Source organism: Thamnophis elegans, chromosome 6 (genome assembly GCF_009769535.1).
Source record: "Thamnophis elegans isolate rThaEle1 chromosome 6, rThaEle1.pri, whole genome shotgun sequence".
Lineage (NCBI taxonomy): Eukaryota > Metazoa > Chordata > Lepidosauria > Squamata > Colubridae > Thamnophis > Thamnophis elegans.
This window is the reverse complement of record NC_045546.1, coordinates 22,417,742-22,439,404: the sequence shown is the minus strand read 5'-3', so window position 1 is coordinate 22,439,404 and position 21,663 is coordinate 22,417,742. Positions and strand designations below refer to the sequence as shown.

Here is a 21,663-nt window from a genome sequence, read left to right as displayed (position 1 = left end):
AGGGGCGCGCGCGCATGTGTGGGCGGAAGAAGGGCCGGTCCACGCAGCGGCGCGCGCGCGTGTGTGTGGTGTGGCGGTGCGCGCGGGGGCGCGCGCGTGGATCCTGCCCGAAGCGAAAGCGGGGAGGGGGACGGTTGGTTCCCGAGGGCAGGACGTAGAGCAGCGCGTTGCCGCTCTCGCCTTTTCGACGGGCCGGAGGTGTTGACGGGGCCGTTTCGTTTAGGCGGGGCGGAGCCCTGGTTGGGTTCCGCTGTAAGCTGCTTGAGGGTGGCGCCGCCGGGCTGCCCTCTTCCTTCCTCCTCCTCAGGCGGGACTCCCCCCGGCCGGGCTCGGCTCGACGTTGTGATTGGGTGGAAGAAGATGGCGCTGCGCGGATGGAAATCCTAATGACAGTCTCCAAAATAGCCTCCATCTGTACCATGGTGAGTGTGAGGGGAGGCGGTGCCCCCGACACCCGTTCGCTCGCCCTTTGGGGCCCAGGCGCCGCGGCCGGGTGAGAGGAGGGCCGCCGGGTCGGGGAATCTGGGCGGAGCCCGGGCGAAGGTGTGCCTTACGCTCCATTGGGAAGGACGGGTGTGTGTGTGTCAAGGGGATAGGGGGGACGTTGGGGGTCCCCTTTTCCCCCGAGAGGGTTTCTTCCAGGCGGCAGAAACTGGAGACTTGTGTCCCCCTCGTGCCTATTTACTCCCAAGTAAAGCCCATGGAATCAGACCAGACTTACATATATACATGCCTCTCAAAAAAGGCACGCTAGGACTTAATAGAAGGCCATCTCGAAAGAGGCGTGCAGTGATATTTGGTGGGATGCAATCCCTGATCTTGGGGCAAAAAAGGCTTCTACCTAAAGAAATCTAAGCCTGCAATTTGGTTTAGCGCAAATCTTTCTACATTTCCTCAACAAAGTCGGTTTTAGCCAAAGAAGGTGGGGGAGGACTTGGACTTGATCGCCTTGGACTGCAAGGCGATCAAACCGGTCAGTCCTAGAGGAGATCAACCCTGACTGCTCTTTAGAAGGCCAGATCCTGAAGATGAAACTCAAATACTTTGGCCACCTGATGAGAAGGAAGGACTCATGGAGAAGAGCCTAATGTTGGGAAAGATTGAGGGCAAAAGAAGAAGGGGACAACAGAGAATGAAGTGGCTGGATGCAGTCACTGAAGCAGTCAGTGTGGACTTAAATGGCTCCAGAGGATGGTAGAGGACAGGAAGGCCTGGAGGAATGGTGTCCATGGGGTCATGATTGGTCGGACAGGACTTCGCAACTAACAACAACAAGGGGGGAGAGGAATAACTTTGCATTGAAATTTGGTGGGAGAAAAAAATAACTTGTTGATGTCTTGCAAATTATCAAGAACATTTCCCAGGAGAGCCAGATGTTAATTTTGCTCAAAGCTCTGGAGAGGGTGAAGAGGCAGGAATGACACAAAAACAGAAAAATTGAGGAAAGGAAAAAAAATGGAGGTGGTGGGTGTGGTGAAAAGAGAAGTTTAAGTAGAACAAATTTAGTACACAGATAGAGGGGTCATGTTGCAATATGGAGTTTTTAACACGAATGATGTTGGGATCTGTCTGAACTCGTTGAAAATGGTTTAGTAGTGCAGCAGAACAGTGAAGTGTTTTTATGTTTATATATACTGCGTTTGGATTTTTAGCCAGTCTGTAATTTTTTAAAAGTATCTTAATCACATCAAAGTCTCTAGTAGCAGACCTTCTTATGAAATATGATTTAGAAGAGAAATAGACATTATATACCCCTTTGGGTGTGCTGATTGTGTTTTTTTTTAATTTTATACTTTACTCTTTGGCAGTGTAGTTTAAAATAAGTATGGAGATTTTTAGAGCCATTATACTTGTTTCTTCTTTCAGCATAATGCAAAGGTTCTTTGTGAAGCCAAGTTAAAAGCTCCTTTTCCTCAGGAAACAAAATAGTTATTATTTTACAGAAGTTTGTAAATTATTATCTAGGTCTAATTGATTCATAATACATTTACCTTACAGTCCCCTATTTCTCAGACAAATTAATTTCTCTTGTTCATTCTGCCCTTTAAATCTTCCCAATGCAAAAAAAAAAAAGACTGACAAATCGCATACCCTAGATAGATTCCAAGTAGTAGAAATAGGATGTATAAAGTTTGTAGGTTGTGTTTCCTTCATTTAGATTACTTTTCCAAAACATAAATGAAATAATCATTTTTGTTGACACTAACTTTCCCAGATTAGTTAGCAATAGTGTATGAAAATTGGTATTCTCAAGCCAGCTACCCAGATCAAAGTGTAAATTGTTATATTGAATTATCACTTTTCTGAAGTTATATGTAATCTTAATAGTCAACAAGAAGGGATTCTGACTAGTTATTACATAAAATAAATATAATACCAAAAATGCTTGGTAAGTAACCAAGAAGACAAGGATAACTACCATAACAAATGCTTGTCAAGTGAAGTAACAAGAAAAACAGAAGTTAGGGACAACAAAAAGCCATTATGTGCTCTGATAGATTATATGCTGAGCTGTGAGGAACTGTGAAAAGGTGATTTTCTTGAATAGCTGTGGATTGTAAGTAGAGTGTCCTGAGAGCTGCTGATTGCCAAATAGGAATTGAATGATTGTTTCCTGTTGAATAAGCAAAGACTAATAATATTTTAAAAGGCAGGTTCCAGAGAATGAGATCACGAGAAAACAATAATAGTAGATTGGTGAAAACGTTTAGGTAGGAAATCTACCTTATTTCAACATAAGAGTTAACTATTTTTGGTTAAAATAAGAACCTGTAAATGGAATAAAAAAAATAAAAGCCTTCCTATTGGCTGTCCAAAAATTGGTGAAGATGAATGTATATGGATATGTAGATATAACCAATAGCACATAATTGCCAAGAATTCCAATTAGGAAAAATGGAGAACAATAGAACATGTCAATATGGTTACATATGTTTAATAAAAATAAAGTTATCTTAATTGAGTTTCCACAAAGATACATTTTGAGTGTACGGTTTATAGAGTCACCATACTGCCCCCAGCAATTTGGGTCCTCATTTTACCCATCTTGGAAGGCTGGAAGGCTGAGTCAACCTTGAGCCTGGTGAGATTTGAATTGCCAAATTGCAGGCAGCCAGCAATCAGCAGAAGTAGCCTGCAGTACTCTGCATTCTAACCACTGCACCACCGTGGCTCATAATGAAATTTACCATATACCATTGCAACTTTTTCCAAGTAGGAAACAAAATGAAGTATAGGATGGACTAGTTGACTTAGTAATAACATTAAGTAGTTGATTGAGAGCCAAAAATATGGTAATAATGTGGTAAGGCTACCCAAAAAATGTAGTTCTAGCCTGGGTTAATAGAAGAATAATTTCCAAATTATGTGGGTCACTTGGAGTAAGGGCTAGGGTTCCAATTGCCGCCTTTAAACAAATCCTACATTGTTGCAGCGTCCTCTAGTCACACCATTGCCATTGTCCATCTCCTCTTGGCTTCCCCATTGGCTTTGCTTGTTAGAAGCCAGCAGTGAAGGTTGCAATTGGTGATCACTTGACTGCAGAATTCTCTGGCTGTTGCAATTGCAAGCTGGTTGCCAAGTGCCCAAATCGCAGTCACGTTACCATGGGGATGCTGTGACAGCTGCAACTATGAGAAACATTGTAAGTTCCCTCGTTCAGCACTGTCCTTACTCCAAATGGTAACTGGAAAAGTGGTCACTGAACAAGGGCTGCCCTTATCATGTTTCACCCCCCTCTCCGCTTCTTCAGGCTAAACACAACCAATACCTTTAACAGTTTTTCTTTCTAGTCCCTTATCATAGTGATTGGTCTCATCTAGACATAATCTAGGTTATTGATGTCCTTCTGAAAATATAGTGCCTGGAATTGAATCCCATATTGAATCCAGTATTTGTAGGAGCGGTCTGACTAATACAAAATGAAGAAAAGGAATGGCTTCTATTGGTCTTGATTCAGTACCTGTTGATGCAGTTGAGGATTTTGCTTATTTTACATTTGAGTCACAATGTTGGTTCATGTTCAGGTTGTGATCCACTAAAGGTGCCCACATTTTTTTTCTGCATATAGACTTCAGATGTGCCCTTCTCATCTTGTACTTACGTCTTTGATTTGCCCTACCCAGATGAACTTCACATTTGTTGCTGTTAAAATTTATCTTTCAGGTTTTTGTCTAGTGTTACAACTTATTAATGCTGTCCTCTAAAATGTTAGCTATCTCTCCTTCTCACTGCAGAATTTATTATCATATTTTTGGCCTCCTCATTGATTCAGGTCCTACAAGCTCTGACATTTCCCATGATGTTTCCCTTCAGTTTGAAGCAGGGTATTGTTGTACACTTATTGAGTATGATTGTACATCCAGTTCTGTATCCATTTAATGATAGTAAAGCCCAATCCACATTTGTCACCTTCTCTAGTAGAATATCAAGTGAGACCTTGTTGAGTGTTTTGCTAAAACTACTCATCTGCTCTTTTACAAATCTTGTCTTTATTCTTCTAATACAGACAGTCCTTGACTTACATTTAGTGAAAGTTACAACAGCACTGAAAAAAGTGACATGACTGTTTTTCATACTTGAGCAGCCCCGTGGTCATGTGATCAAAAATCAGACACTTGGCAATTGATTCATATTTATGATGGTTGCAGTGCCCTGGTGTGATCACCTTTTGTAGCCTTCTGACAAACAAAGTCAATGGAGAAGCAAGAGTCACGTAACAATCATGTTACTAAATTAACAACTGCAGTGATTCACTTAACAACTGTGGCAAGAAATTTCTGGTATCAGAAATAACTTTAGAACAATATTTATTTTTTAGAAATAGACTGATATCTTACGTTCTATCCCGAAACATTAGTACAAGAATGATACATGTGTGCAAGCACACGTTAGAAAAAAAGTTCAAAACAACAAATTGAAATATTTTTATTAATTTAAACATTACCTTTGGATTCTTTTTATTTATTTAATCTAAAAATTCATACTTTGTATAATTTGTAGTTTCATTTTTCTTTATACATGTATAACTGAAAATAACTTGTGGTATAAATTATGTTATCCATATCAGCTGCATTATGTACTAAATACAATTCCATAATTTTTTTCTAGTGTTTTTTTACCCTTGTGTCCGAATTTTTATCTTTCAGTTCTATAATCTATTTTGAACTTTTTTTATTTTAGAAAAACATGTAATCATGTAGTCTTATTAATGTTAGGTATATAGCTGATTGGAAAAATCATAAGTTTACAATAGTAACATTAACCATAATTAAAGATGCCTGGTATAAGACTCTTCCACCTATATACACATAAATGCTTATTACATGGATGAATATTCTTTCTATCATATCTAATATTAACAGTGTATGGGTTTGTCTTAGTATTATAGGAAAAATTAAGTTGGGAACAATGGCCAGGCCAGTCTAATTTCCTAATTTGCTATTTGGTATACCATGAGCTTTATTATTTATTAATCAAATTTGCTTGAAATTTTATATCACAAAATATTATAAATTATACCATTATTATTTCTTCCCACAATTTATTTAGTTCTTTCTTCAATAAACTACTTAACTTTTATAGTCAGTGTGTGCCAGAAAATAATTGCTCGTAAATACTATTTTTTTCCCTCTTAGGGCGCTAATGCCTCAGCCTTAGAGAAAGAAATTGGTCCAGAACAATTCCCAGTCAATGAACATTATTTTGGTTTAGTAAATGTAAGTTTCATATTTTGCTTGCTTAGAAAAAAGTGGAATTAATAATGTAAAATAAGAAAGTTGTTGAAAAAGGGTTTGCCAGTACATTAGAGATTGATAGTTTTGAGAAAATAATAATAAAAGTGACTATAATGTTTTTAAATTAATTTTAATTAATTCAATGTAATGAACAATGTTTAATGTATTTAATCTTGATATAGGTCACAAATTATTCATAACTGTAACCCTAATTAATATGCTAAGGTAATGCTTTTCAGAACAGTATAATTTCTACCAAGTAAATTGGAGAATCCTTAAGGAAAGTAGAAATTATAATTATAGACAAATTATCTAGCTATTTCAGGAACATATTGGGTATATTTTGGTTTTGTTCATGTACAAAATATTAATGTAGTATGGTATAGTATTATACCAGCATGCACATGTTGGATATCAAAGATTTTAAGAAAATTCTCTACTTTTATGGTGGAATTTTCAGAATTACTTGGTAAATCAATTGTAGAAATATAAAAGCATTATATAAAATATAAGTAAAATATAACCCAGGTGTCAGTAAACAAGTGCATGATTGCTGGCCATTATATTTATCCCTGATTCATGGATTATGTTATTCTTCAGAATCCAGAAATCATAATATGCTTTTAATAAATTTCTTTCTGCATGCCATTTGCTTACTTATTTAACTTAATTGACAATTTGTCTTCTAGTTTGGAAATACATGCTACTGTAATTCAGTTCTTCAGGCACTTTATTTCTGTCGACCATTTCGAGAGAAAGTCTTGGCATACAAGAGTCAGCCCAGAAAAAAAGAGAGTCTTCTCACCTGCTTAGCTGACCTCTTCCACAGTATAGCCACCCAGAAGAAGAAAGTAGGAGTGATACCTCCTAAAAAGTTCATAACAAGACTACGAAAAGAGAATGGTAAAATTTTATTTTGTTGTTGTGAAGACTTTGCCTTTAACTAATTTAGTCATAAAATGGGCATTTCTCTCCATTGATTTGTTCCCAGTATTCTTACTTGGACTGATCTTCAAAATCCAAACCTTTACAATTTTGTCATAAAAGTCCTATTCTTTTCTTTCTAAGTCCAATCTTCCTTAAAACACGTTTATTTTAAACAAATAAGATAGTGCTTGATAGCACCTGATGGAAGAAAGGTTGAAAATGCCTGAAGAGACAGTTTTAGTAAAATAGCAGTCAGTAAAATTTTGATAAGACTACAAAATAATTGAATTTGATTAGCACAACTAATAAAATAAAAACATTCTGGTAAACCAAACCAGTCTTAGCTTGGTATCTAAATGGTAACACAGAAGATGACATGTTGAAAATCCCTAAGGAAGCCAAAGTTATTATGATTTACTGTAAACACCAATGTTTTGAATAGAGTTTAGAAATGGATTTGTAAAACTGAAGATTTTTCCTATTAGTAAAATGTGATCACAATAGCCCTCTGAATAACTTATTGAAAATAATTGTTCACAGATATAGGTTACTCTCTCCCTTACTTAAGAATGCACAACTAGCTCACTAGACTAAGTACTCTATCCAATACAAGTGAGACACTATCATGGGATAATTCATTCAAAGAAAGTCTGTTATCTCCTAATTTCAGGCACCTATTCGGTTTATTCTAACTGAAATGAAAATGAAATGAAACGAAACTGTGTTTTTAGCTTGCCGATCTCCAGATGACCTCTCCCTCAGCTTTACACAAATATTATTAAGCAGGAGGGAGAACATGAAATGATATGTTGCCAAGCATAAAGTATAAATTCTCTAATTTTTAAAAATAACTCTATAACTGGAATTGAACATTTGTTAAACTGATTCAGAAAGATACCATGCTTATTTATTTTATACATTTGCAACTTTTTCCTTTAGTGAAATTCTAGGATGGAGACCTATTTATCTCTTTGATTTATTGTTGCTCCTCAAATACAATTGCATTGTGAAGATGTTTTGCATGGAATAAGGAACTCATGATTATTTCATTTGACCAACCTTTGAACAAATCATTTATATCTGGGGTACATCTTCTGTTTATTCCTAAAGGATACCATTTTATTAATTTGATTCAATGTCTGCTTAGTTAAGACAAGCCCATAAGTGAATTACAGATAAAATTATTAAGCAATTGTGAGGAGCAAAACATCAGGCAATTACTGAAACAAATTACTATTCTCATAGACTATTCCCATAGGCATTGGGGCTGTGCATTGTTTTGGATTGACTTCCAGAAGTCCTTTGAGCACTCAATCCAAGAAAGCATGTATCTGTAGCTCTTTAAAGCAGCCATGTCTTTTCAGAGCATCATATTAAATAATAGATCATATCTACTATTGGGTGGAAGCAGGCTTGCGTACTGCAGATATCTTTTTCTGTTGTCTGAAAAATATTCTCAGTCTTCTTCAATATGCTCCTAGAAAGACGCCAGGGATAAAAAAATAACACCTCTCCCCCATTTTTGAAAATTTAAGTATATATAGAACCAACTTCCAATAACACACCTGAAATAATATAAAGTACTGAAGTCCAGAATATATGTTCCATCCTGCTGCAGTTGGTTTTAGGGTGTTTTGGATCACACTAAATGTATGAAATAAAGTTGGGAGACTGAAGTTGGAATGTTGAACAAAATTCAACTTCAAAACTTAGGCAGCTCAACTCTCTGCTTTATATGAGAGTTCTATGGTATAAGAAAGTTGGCCAGGCAGGATGTGTATAATAGCTTTCTGATATTGTTTGTTCCCAGCAATTGCTTTTTAAATGTATTTACAGTATCTATCCAAGAAGTAGATTAAACATACCAATTTTTTTGTAGAGCTGTTCGACAATTATATGCAGCAAGATGCACATGAATTTTTGAACTATTTGCTGAATACAGTGGCAGATATTTTGCAAGAAGAGAAAAAACAGGAGAAACAGAATGGTCGTCTACCTAATGGCAGCATCGATAGCGAAAACAATAATTCCCCAGATCCAACATGGGTTCATGAAATCTTCCAGGGAACATTAACCAATGAAACAAGGTGTCTCACCTGTGAAACTGTAAGCATTTTCTACAAGTCTGTCTTAATCTTCTGTATTTATTTATCAATTTTTGAAACTGGCCATCTCCCTTGCAGAGGGACTCTGGGTGATGTACAAATAAAATATTGAAACATAAAAACAGTATATAAATTTAAAAAGAGCCAAGGATGATTAAAATTCAATGTTAAAAAATAATTAAAAGGGGGAGAGAGTTTTTGGAATGCTAACCAGCCCCATGGTTATGTATTCATCTGTGGGCCCAAAGAAAGGCCTCAGAGCTATGTTTTCACTACCTTCCAAAAGGCCAAGGGAGAGGAGGCCTGCCTTTCCTCTGGGCAGGGAGCATGTTCCAGAGGTAGGGGCAACAGGAGACAAGTCTCTCTTCCTGGATCCTGCCAGTCAGAATTATTTGGCTGACAGAGTCCACAGCATATCCTCCCTGCCTGATCAGTTAATATATAAAAAGAAAATATTGTTTTTGATAGTGGATCAAAAGCTGAGTAAAAAATATTGATATGAATTTGAGTTGTGTGTGATTTCAATAAACCTTTTTTCATAGCCTGACTTAATAGAATTGAATCACAGATGTTTATTTGTGTGCAAGGACTTTTTTATAGTAATGTAAACTAAATTTTTAATATAAAAAAGTTAGGTAACAGATGACATTTAGAAAAAGTGAGTATGGAAATATTATTCCTTATGGAGAACAATTGTTTGGTACTTATCATGCCTCCCAGAACTGATAAGTACCGAGATGCCACTGTATTTCCAAGAGAAGTGAATCAATTTCTTTCAGTGTAAAAGGATAAATCAAGAGAAGATTCCTGAAATTATTTGGCATTTACTGTGCTTTTAATAGTGGAATATTAACAAATGGAGAGATGAAAATAATAGCATTTTTTCTCTAAAAAGAGTGAATTTTGTTAAAAGTTTGGTTACCATTATTAATTATTGCTTTAAGCTTTATTTTGCTTTATTTTTAGTTTTTAAGATCCTTCAAAAATATACATAAATAGATAATTATACAATTATTTTTAACATGCAGATAAGCAGCAAAGATGAAGATTTTTTAGATCTTTCTGTTGATGTGGAACAAAACACTTCAATCACACATTGTTTAAGGTACGTGCAATAACTTATCTCTGATTCTGTCCTTATAAGCATATAAATTTAAAATTAAGTAAAATGATTTTATTAGACCAGTTTTAGATTAATAAACTTTATAACACTTTTTATATTCTTCCTTAATTGAACTCGAACACTTGCCTACTTAGTGCATATGTTTCAAATATGCCATGTACAGTTCAGTATGAAAAATATTTCAGTGAGTAATTCATAGTTGTTGGACTTTAAGTATAATTTATTCAAAAATGGATTTTTTTACATTCCCATTTTAGGGGTTTTAGCAACACAGAAACCTTGTGCAGTGAATATAAATATTACTGTGAAGAATGTCGCAGTAAACAGGAAGCACACAAAAGGTACCATAGTTATTTATTTTGAGCGTTAGCAATATATATGTACATAAATTAACTGCATATTTTGAGTTTTTGCATTATGTAATTGCCTGACTTAAACTTTCAGCAAATGAAGATTGATAACAATTCTATTAATTTTTTATGACTTTGTAGACTTTGAAATCTAATTAAATATGGTAATAGACTTTGAAATCTAATTAAATATGGTAATCAGTTTAATTTTGTTTCAGAATGAAAGTAAAAAAGCTGCCTATGATTCTTGCTCTTCATCTGAAAAGATTTAAATACATGGACCAGCTACATCGATATACAAAACTCTCCTATAGGGTAGTATTTCCTTTAGAACTTCGGCTATTTAATACGTCTGGTGATGCCACAAATCCTGACAGAATGTATGATCTTGTGGCAGTAGTAGTTCACTGTGGAAGGTAATAAAATATATTACAATCTGTTTTTTGTTAACCTCCTGGAAAACAGTGCTATGCATTTATGCTAAAAGTCCTAAACATAAAGTTTGAAATTGATTACATATGTAAAGTGGCATTAGTGCTAGGTATATAAATGAGATGAGGAAATACATCCATGTAACTCTATCCTCTTAACTCACACCTTATGCTTATCTGAGTGATCCAGATTTATTTACCATATCATCCGTGTAATATGGAATGCTGATGTATTACATAGGTCAGTGATAGCGAATGTTTTTCTGCTTGGGTGCTAAAAGGCTGTGTGCGTGCCCACACCCATAATGCAATGCTCTCCCCCGCGCATGTGTGCACAACCCTCCTGCACTCACCCGCAGACATGCACACAGGCCTTACTGAAGCCTCCGGAGGTTCGTTGGGCCCGTTTTTCGCCACCCACATCCTCTGGAGGCTTTCCTGAAGCCTGGGGAGGGCGAAAATGGCCTCCCCTGCCCTCCGGAAGTCTGAAAATCAGCTGGCCAGTGCACACATACGCGCTGGAGCTGACATAGGACAATACCTCGTGTGCCCTCAGATATGGCTCCGCATGCCACCTGTGGCACGCGTGCCATAGGTTCACCATCACAGGTTGCCTATGTTATAGCAACCAATTATATTTCTTCTTCAAAAATTTTCTCTTCAAAGTAATAGTAAGCAGTAGTCATGCTGTTAAGATAGAGTACAGCAGCATTTTTATATAATAGTCCTCACTTAACAACACACATCTCCGCTCCCCATTTCTACCTTTTTGGCTGTCCTGCTCTGTGCTGCCCCCAGTGCCCTATGTTCTCTGCCCTTACTGTCCTGGATTACAATACCCTTGCCACCCCCATTGCTCTTTGGTTTTCCCTGCACTCTCATCATCTGTGCAACACTCTTCCTGCTGCCCACCTCTCCCTGTACCTGTGGCCTCTCCTGCTCCCAGCTGACCTTCATTGTGTTCTTCCTCCTATTGCTAATGAGATGCATTCAGCCTGTCATGAGCAAGGCAGCTGCCTAGGGCCTTCCTGAGGCCTTGCATGGCCTGCAGCCACCTTGCAAAAAGCCAGCATTGGTGCAACTCGGCAACCAGAGGAAAGAGAAGGCGAAGGTCAATTGGAGGTGATAGAGTGCAGGATTGTCCAGAGGACGGATATGGGAAAGGTGATAAATGGGTAGCGGAAGTTAAAATGGAGGTGCGTGTAGCAGGACAAGAGAAGCATGAGTTTCTCACCTAATGATGTTTAGTCCTGGCCTATAATTTTCTATATCTTCCATAACAAGAAAATTATTAAGTATTCATTAAATTTTTATTCAGCCCATCTAACCTACAGTATAAGATAATTCTGGATAGCTTTTTTAATAAGTTACAAGATAAGTTAAAAAAAAATAAGATATCAAAAGATTAAAACTATACAAATTATGATTTTTCAAACCATACTGGAACCAGAATCGAGATGGACGGGATAAGATCTTACCCTGTCAGCCATCTCCAGTGGTAAGAATCCCTCTTAGGCCCCAGGCCAACCAGCAAAGGCAAGTTTTGATATCCTTTCGGAACTCTAAATGGGTGGGAACCATTTTTATTTCCAGTGGTAGAATGATCCATCAGGATGGAGCCACATTTTTTTCTTCAGTAAAATAGTCAATAAAGATTATATATTAAACATATAGAAAAAAGCCATAAAGCTAACCAAAGATTCTATGTAGTATTATTTTATGTAATCCCTCCCCCACATAATATTGAATTTGAAGATGACATACTATTAATTACTTTCTTTTCACAGTGGACCTAACAGAGGACACTATATTGCTATTGTAAAAAGTCATGATTTTTGGCTGCTCTTTGATGATGACATTGTAGAGGTAAGAATTGTTATGATTCATTGATTGTAAAATGTATTCATTAAACTTATGTTTTTGCTATTTGGTTTTAGATGATTAAAACTAGAAGTATTTGGAAGCAACTTAATTGCTTTTGATATAGATCTGTTATTTACCACCACCACCCCCAAAAAAAATAATTGTGCATGTTTTTCTCAGTAAATATGTTGCTGCAAGTGACAATTATTTTAATATGCTGGTGCTAGAGTCATAGTTTTGCTACAAAATTGCAAATTATTGTTTTTGAGAAATGTATACACCTCTATTTTGTTTCAGAAAATAGATGCCCAAGCTATTGAAGATTTCTACGGGTTGACATCAGATATTTCAAAAAACTCAGAATCTGGTTATATTCTCTTCTATCAGTCCCGGGACTGAATGTATCTAGGCAAAAAGTTACTTCCTGCCTCATTTTTCTGGATAACATGAAAATGACTTCATTAGAAGACAGTAAAAGTAGAGACAAAAGAACGATAATGCGGTTTGCGCTGCGACAAACCCAGGTATTCAGAGAGGCTTTTGAAAATCTTCATATTGTGCTCCATGAATTTGCTCAGGGGTCATAAGGACAAGGCTGATGCATCACAAATGCACTGGAGAAACAGATCAGCTACTCTTGTAAGAATTTCCCATCAAGCAAGTTGCATCTAGCAGACTTGATCAAAAGTCCAATTTTGTGGATATATTTTCATAATCTTTGGCATATTTGATTTCTTGTCAGTGTTGTATCGAATGCAAGTGGAACAAAGCAATATAAATTTGGCACATTAATTTATTTGGTAATACTAAAAGTGCACATGATTCTTAATCTTGATTTTACCTATATTCAGTTTCTAGATTTTTTTGCACACATAAATAGAGAATTAGCCTAACAGTTGCTTTCTTGGCCAGAATAAATTTATAGCATATGGTTTTGTGACTGGAACCAAGAAGTCAAATGTGTTTTGCTTCTTGTAAGAAGCTTACATTACAGTAATAAGTACCTTTATGGGAACAGTTTTGAGTTTTAAACTTTCTATGGGGAAGAACTTGATTTATAATTATAATTTTATTTTTATTTATGTGTTACTGCAACTTCTAGAGTTTCTGTGTTTTATATTTCCACAATTTTTGGAACCTAGATTTGTATATTAGATTTTATTGGATTTAAATACTCTTTTACATTGTTCATCTACAAGATTTCTCAGAAAATATACTTTCAAAACCTAAACTAACCAGGGGAAAGTATGGAATTTGCTTCTTTAATAAGGAGCCAGTGTCTCTTGCTGTATGTTTCGTGTGTGTTATTTAAAAAATTTGAAGTGTCTCTGATGGTGTAAAACAGATTTTCTGTTTTATCATTGCTAAGATGGTATAGGTAGTCTACTGTACCAGTTTTTCTTTTCTAAGTCTTCTAAACACTCTGACTGCAATATAGGCCAAAATTGCCCATGCTTAATAGAACCAGGATGGCAAATATGTAATTTTGGTCTTTATTGTAGCATTAATTAAAATGTAAAATAGCTTCAGGATATCTCAGTTTCTGTGAATGCAATGGGCATGGATAGTTGAAAACTCCCAAAAGTCTTGTGAAAGTTTTACCCACTAAAATTTTAAAATTAAGAAAAAGAATATTTTAAATTTGGTTATTTTGATCCTGAAAGCAAGGGATCTCTACATCATTGATATGTTGTCTGAGTGACAGTGGCTGAATGTAATTTGATGAAATAAAGCTAAATGCATATTTCCAGTTAGATCAATTGTGCCTTCATATTTTGGCACTCCTTCCTTTTCATCATAGTTTTGTTTTGCTGGCAGTGTTAGTATGAAACTCTTTTTGTCTGCTGCTATAATTAATGCATTCAGTTTACCTATACAGTTTAGCTCAGGAATTTAACATCATCAAACTGAACAGATTTTTAATGTAGGTTGTGTTATTTAACTAATGTGAAAAAAAATCATGTTAAATTGTAAAGATTTTTTTATTAAAACATGTAAAGCTTTGTTTCATTTATTCTATCATCTTGCTGGGGGATTCCACTGAGAATGAATATTCATTTTTAAAAGTGATTTATATAAAAGTACATATTGTTGGACTATTTATGGATGTTATGACTGCATAAAACTTGAATTCGGGATTACTGTCTTTGTCTGGTTGGAAACATCAGTATAATTTATTGCTTTCTACATATTTTTGAATGTAACAACTATAATCCCTAAATATTGGCCATGTTGTGGAGTTGTATTATTGTTTTGTTGTTAGCATATGGCATTGTTACAATAGCCAGGAGACCACAATGCTGTTGCAGAATAGTAGTTTGGCTTGCCAAAGCACCAACCCTGTTATAGGACACGTTTGCATGTTTCCCAAGATGTGCCACAAGAGGGCAAGCTGGCTTTGCACCAGAGAGAAAGTCTAGCGGTTCTTTCTGCAGCATCATCCAAAGCCCCCTTCCCTCTCAGAACTGCCTCACACATGGGGATTGCAACTGGAAAGATTCAGAACTGTCAGGAATCTGATTGCCTGCACAGAGCACCAGCTCATCTCCCCACCAAAGTGGTACCTATCTATCTACTTGCATAGAGGAACATGCTTTTGAACAGTGAGGCATACAGAAGCTGTGACAGGAGTTCACTCTGCCACACAATGTTTGGGCTCAAACCATCAGAACTGAGGTCATCTCCACTGTCATTGAGCCACTGAGCCATTGTGCCTTTTGAGGGTTGTCTTGACTCATTCATTCATTCATTTCATTTCCTTTATTTGTATGCCGCCCTTTTCCCTGGGGGGACTCAGGGCGGCTCACAATTCAAAAAGGGAGGGGGGGAAAGACAAACAGTATTCCAATATGGAAACAATACAACATATTAAAAGAGAGCACAACAGTCACACAATTCGGGTGGGGTTGGAGTCTTAACCCCAGGCCAGCAGGGACAGCCAGATCTTCAAAGCGGCGCGGAAGGATTGGAGGGTGGTCTCCTGGTGAGTTTCCTAGGCAAGGTTTCAGAAGTGGTTTTCCATTGTCTTCTCCTTAAGGCAGAGAAAGAGAGAGAGAGGCTGGCCCAAGATCACCCAGGAAGTTTCATGCCCTAGGCCAGACTAGAACTCACAGTCTACTAGTTTCTAGCCTTAATTCCTGCACCAAACTGGCTCTCTTGGTCCTAAATATCACACAAATTGCTTATCTCTTAAGAATATGCTCAGCTGTTTCCTTGCTAGAAATCAGAAGATGGTGAACTAATTTTGGAATGATTCAACAACTCCAGTTTGAAATGCTGTGTGTAACTCACAAGTTTCATCAGACATGTTTAAAATTAGTTACATGTATTTTTTTGATATTAGATACCTTGACGGTTAAAATGAAAGTTGGAGTGTCTGCTCAATCATAGAGAATTCAAGATGAAGGTCTGCTACAGTTTGTCCAAATAATTTTAAAGCATAAGGCTATGTAGTATATCACGTTCAAAGGGAAACATTTGGAACCCTGACACCTGTGTAGGACTTTAACAGGCATACCTTCAAATAGATGCCTTTCATTTATTCATAATTTACATATAAAATGTTTACATTGCTTTAAGGAGTGTCAAACTGGCTGCTGTCCAGATGCGTCATATGCAGGCCACGTCCATCCCAGCTCTGTGAATGGGAAAATCCACAAAAAATACTGTGACGCTGCAAGTTTGACACCCATGCCTTAAAATATTCTGTCATTCAAAAGGGCAACAGCAACAATCCAATGTGATAATATATTTATAGAAATATAATATTTTGACAATATTTATACATCTAGGCATCAATTATTTCCTTCTAATTAGGGCCATTGAGTTTTAGAATAGCCATGATTTACTAGCTTCTGAATGGCCATTAAAATGAGAGCTATCCTCATCCGAGGTGTGAATCCTATTTTTAAGTCCCCTCCTACCATACTTCTCATTAGGTAGGATCCAGGAGGCACTGTTCACTGGGACTGGTCGGGAAGAATCTGGGTTAAGCAGAATTGTCTATCCTTGATTATGGATTGGAACCAGCAACTCAGTTGTTAAAGTGATATCTAAGTGAAAAATCATATGAATATATATAATTTTACTTCCCTTTCCCCTTGCATTACAGCATCAGGAGGATTTAATCCCAAAGAGGGAAGGTTTCTGGAACTTGTTTCATGAAGATGCTTGCTAAAAGGGCAAATCTTCTACTCCTCCTTCCCCATTCTACCTTTTGGAATCTCACTCAGTTCCAGGGGTACTTAGCAAGAAGAGGATTGGTGTTACATTTATTGGAGAGGAAATTATTGCAAGAGTTTTAGTAAGCAGGCACATAGACATCGGATACACATCAAATCCATTAGGGTCAGCTGGTTGCCTAGGAGATCCTCCATGAGCCGCTTAAGAAGAAATTAAAAACTGTAAATATGAAACTCTTTATGGCAGTGGTTCCCAAAGTGGGCGGTACCGCTCCCTGGGGGGCGGTGGGATGACTTAGGGGGGCGCTAAGAGGCAAGAGGAGCACTAAGAGGCAAGGGAGGTGGCAGAGGAGTGCTGGAGGTGTTCTGCTGTATTGTACTTCCGACTCGCCTAGCTTAGCACAGGGAATGCGATGGGACCGAAAGCGAGAGTCCTTCCCCTTGTGTGGAGGTGGAGGCTCAGTCTTGCCTCACCAGGAACCAGTGATGCTACGCCTTTGGGAAGGCTTGGGTCTCGCGCGCGCCTTCAATGGGTGGAAGGGCTGGGTTCTTCGTTGCGCAAGACTGGCAGTTAAAACTGCTCCTCCAGCTGTGGGGGGCCTGAACCCCCTAAATGTAACGATGGAGTTGTCTTCCCTGCTTCTCGCCGGCTTTGCCACCTTCCTTCTCCGCAACTCCTGTTATTTAATGAATGGGCGTGTGGGTGAACAGCTTCACAAGAGCCGAAGGTCCTGTCCCACCCGACATGAGTGCACGGAGACCCTCGGCCGGTCTGTCATGTTGTGTAGAAACTGAGCTGCTGCCTCCATAAAAAATTGCAGGGGAAGCTGAAATTTTGGAATGTGGTCCTAAGAGGAAGAGCGTCTACTCCGCTTGAACTACTTTCTTATGTAAATAAGGATTGAACATCATACAAAAGAGGTTGTGGATTGTAATCCTTTCATGCTGGGGCAGGGCATGATTTTGCAACTACTTCATAGATGCACATTTTTTCCTATAGTATTAGTATTGTTAATAGGATTCTTTTAAAAATCATCTGGATTAATAAACAATCTTAATCTTGCCCATTGCTGGAAATGCTCCAGAAAATGTGTTTTAAATTAGTAATAACTTTCATAGCATTAGCTGGCTGGCTGATCTGCTGAAAGAGGGAGGCACGTTTTGTTCAGAATCGTTTGTGGAATTGAGACAAGGGGTTCTCAAGCATTGACACACCTAATAAAAGTAGCTTACAGTGCAGTTTAACATCTTGTCCTGACTACATCCTTGTGTTTCCCCCCCAAAATGAACTGTCATTGCCCTGATCTCATTCCCAGTAATGAATATCTTTAATCATTAGTTGTACTAGCTATAAAGTGGCATTTTTCCTCCTTTCCTATTGACTTTGCTTGTCAGAAGGTCACAAAAGTGACCAATATGACTCCAGGACACTGCAACCATCATAAATATGAATAAGTTGCCAAGTGTCTGAATTTTCATCGCATGGGCATGGAATGGTGCAACGGTTATAAGTGTGAAAAACAGTCATAACTCAATTCTTTCAGTGCCATTGTAACTTCATACTGTCACTAAACTAATAGTTGAAAGATAAGGGCCACCTGTATTTCACAAATTGCTAGGGAAGATACAAACTTGCTCTCTTCCTGCCTACATTCCAAACTGCTATCTCTTTGCTCTCTGAAAAGCCTTTTTCCTCCTGCTGCAGGCTACAGATAGTCCTCAGATTATGACTATAATTGAGCCCAAAATTTCTTTTGTTAAGTGAATTTTGCCCTATTTTATTATCTTTCTTGCCACTTGTTAAATGAATCACTGCACTTGTTACTAATGTTGTTAAGTGAATCTGGCTTCTCCATTGACTTTGACTTGTCAGAAGATTGCAAAAGATGATCACATGACCTCGAGACACTGCAACTATCATAAGTACAGTATGAGTCAGTTGCCAAGCATCCAAATTTTGATCTTACGACCATAGGGATGCTACAATGCGTCAAAAATGGTCATAAGTCACTTTTTCAATACCTTTTCAATGATGAAGATTTTGATCGTTTACTGCTTCATACAGAAGTTTGTTGGCTATCAAACGGCAACTGTGTGAGATGCTTTTGTAATCTTTTTGACAGTGTTGTGGAGTTTTTTTGAAGACAAGAATGCCTTGCTCAATGGTGAACTCAAAGAGATCAGGCATGACATTGCTTATTTATCAGAACTATTTGCAAAGTTCAATAAAGTGAATTTGCAGTTGCAAGGAAATTAGGTCAATTCTTATTAAGGCCAAATCTGTCATCTCTACATTTATTTCAAAGTTAACTCTATTCAAGCACAATATAGGCCATTGCGAGCTATACCAATTTCCGAGCTTCTCTGAGCTAGAAGAGAAAGGTGGGATACAAGATGATGATCTTCAAGATTTTTGTGACTATTTGGACATGCTGCATAAAGATATGTCTGAGCGATATCAGGATCTTCTTTTGATGGAAATTCCAGATTGGGTGATAAATCCATTTTCAGATACTGAGGAAGATGGGTTAGTGGAGGAACAACTCATAAAGCTGCACAATGACATTGAGCTGAAGCCAAAGTTTAAGAAATCATACCAAGAGTTTTGGTTACAGAAATAAATTTCTGATTGCTATCCTGCACTATAGAGAGTGATTAAGAAGTTCCTTGTTGCATTTCCAACATCATATTTGGTGGAACGTGGCTTCAGTGTGGCCATACAACTTCTCTCCAAGCAAAGAAATCAACTCCAGATTACTTAACGTCGTGATTTAAGACTCCTGCTAAGTAACTTAAAACCAGACATTGGGAAACTGATATCGCTTCATCAAGCCCTTCCATCACATTAAGAATTTATTGAACAGTGAAGTAGTTACTAAATTTTACTGAGTTTACTAAGTTACTAGTCACTAAGGTTCTTGATAAATGACTATCAGACTTTGGAAACCTGGTATCACTGGATCATGTTCAACAATTCTGTTGAATTAACATTAACTAAAAAGGTTTTTAAATTGAATTTTGAATAAATGTGTAATTAATTTACAGTTTTTAATTTTACTGTTACTATCTTTCTTCCGTCGTGCAAACAGCCCAGTCACATGACCCCCTAGCCACGCTCACCAAGCCACGCCCACAGAAGCAGTAGAAAAAAAATTGAATTCCACCACTGAGTGGGGGGCACTGAGGATCAGTTTGTAGCACCAAGGGGGCGGTGGACTGAAAAAGTTTGGGAACCACTGATTTAGGGTCTTGTCCATTTCAAGGCAATACCTGGTACCTGGCTGGAGGATTCTAATCAACAACTGTAATTAAGGCCGCTGAGTTTATTCAATTGCTCACAAAGTGATGGGGGGGGAGTGGGTATAGGGCAATATATGTACCAACTGGCTAATGTTGAACATGTGACTTAGGAAAAAATGTTACAAAGGTCATAAATGTGGGCCTTGGTGGTAAATTTACATTTTCATCACCACTGTAACTGCAAATGGTTTCTTTCTGAGGCAGTTGCTAAACCAAGACGATCTATGCCAGTCCTGTCTCATTCCCTGAAAAGATGCCCTTACTTAAGGTATTCCTGACAACTGTTACGTATGTACCCATCCATGCTGTGAATCACCACCACCATTTGAATCTTAAGAGCTGCACAGTCTTACTAAAGGTAGTTGAGCATTTCATAAGAACTCTCTTTTGCATAGCTGCTGGATCACAATTAGCTGGATCACACAACATGTTAAGTCAAAGCGAAGCAAACCATGTTTCCTCGTATCTTAACATACAAGGACAAATGCTTTCAAGTATACAAGAAAATGATTGAGACTTGCATCAGAATTTGTGCTGAATAATTTTTAGTATTTTTTTTAGTATTTATTAGGATTTATAGGCCGCCCTTCTCCCTGAGGGGACTCAGGGCGGCTTACAATCATTAGGGAGGGGGTGCAATTCAAAAATAAACAATATGTGAACAAAGTAAAGTAATAAAAACACAACTTGCATTCAACACTCAACACTCGGGTGTTGAGGTCAGTGGGAGTAATTCAGTGTTATCAAATACACATGATGTTCGTTTTTAATTTTTGGCTTATTTTTGAACCTTAGAACATTTTGTTTTTTAACTTTCATAGAGCATTAATATTTTCATTATTTCAGTACAATATGCATATGCAAATCCTCAGTGAATCTCCCTCCCTCCCTCTCCGTCCCTCCCTCCCTCTCCGTCCCTCCCTCCCTCTCTCTCCAAATGAAAGACCACCTGTCTCCCATCTATTCCAGTCGAAGGCCATGGGAGACCTAATGATGGAACAGGCCACCTGCTTAAGACCATCCAAGGCCTCCCCAACCTATTGAAATACGTCATGCTCCCCACAATTGCTTTCCCCGCACCCAACCTGCCACATCGGGTCACTTACAATGCGAAGATATAGCAAGCTGTCTCCAGCCTCTCAGCTGTGCACGGCCCTCTGCAGCTCTGTTTAGGCTTGTGCAGGCCTCGCTGGCACTTTGCCAGCTAAAATGGAGCTCAGTTTAGGCCTGTGCAGGTCCTCGCCCATCACTTTGTAGGCCAAAATGGAGGTTTGGAGGGGCAGGCTCGCTCCTCCAATGCTCCATTTAGGCCTGCGTAATGCCGTGTGAGGCCGGCACAGGCCTAAACGGCACTCCATTTTGGCCTACTCAGTACTAGGTGTGTTCTGTGCAGCCTAAATGGAGGTCCATTTTGGCCGGCAAAGTGCAGGACATATGTTGCAAAGCCTCTGTGGTTGTTCGTAAAGGTGAACAACTGCCATGGTGCTGCAAGATTGGTAGTTTCAGGACTTGTTTGTAAACCCTAGAAGGCACTGATCATGTAACTTTGAACATTCACTAAGGGAGCACTTGTAACCCGAGATTACCTGGATACTAATAGGACAGGGGTGGGTTCCTGCCAGTTCTAACCTCTTCTATACAAGAGGTT

At 38.0% G+C, this 21,663-nt stretch overlaps 1 protein-coding gene across 1 annotated transcript; it reads left to right on the top strand.

The window, feature by feature from the left end:
• The first annotated feature begins 159 nt into the window (after positions 1-159).
• LOC116510703 (ubiquitin carboxyl-terminal hydrolase 12) lies at positions 160-14,537 on the top strand. The gene is made up of 9 exons (XM_032220352.1): positions 160-422; positions 5,637-5,717; positions 6,425-6,638; positions 8,542-8,768; positions 9,796-9,872; positions 10,148-10,231; positions 10,459-10,656; positions 12,459-12,537; positions 12,832-14,537. The coding sequence occupies exons 1-9, from the start codon at positions 375-377 to the stop codon at positions 12,931-12,933; spliced, it is 1,110 nt and encodes a 369-aa protein (XP_032076243.1). The 5' UTR covers positions 160-374; the 3' UTR covers positions 12,934-14,537.
• Positions 14,538-21,663: the final 7,126 nt, after the last annotated feature.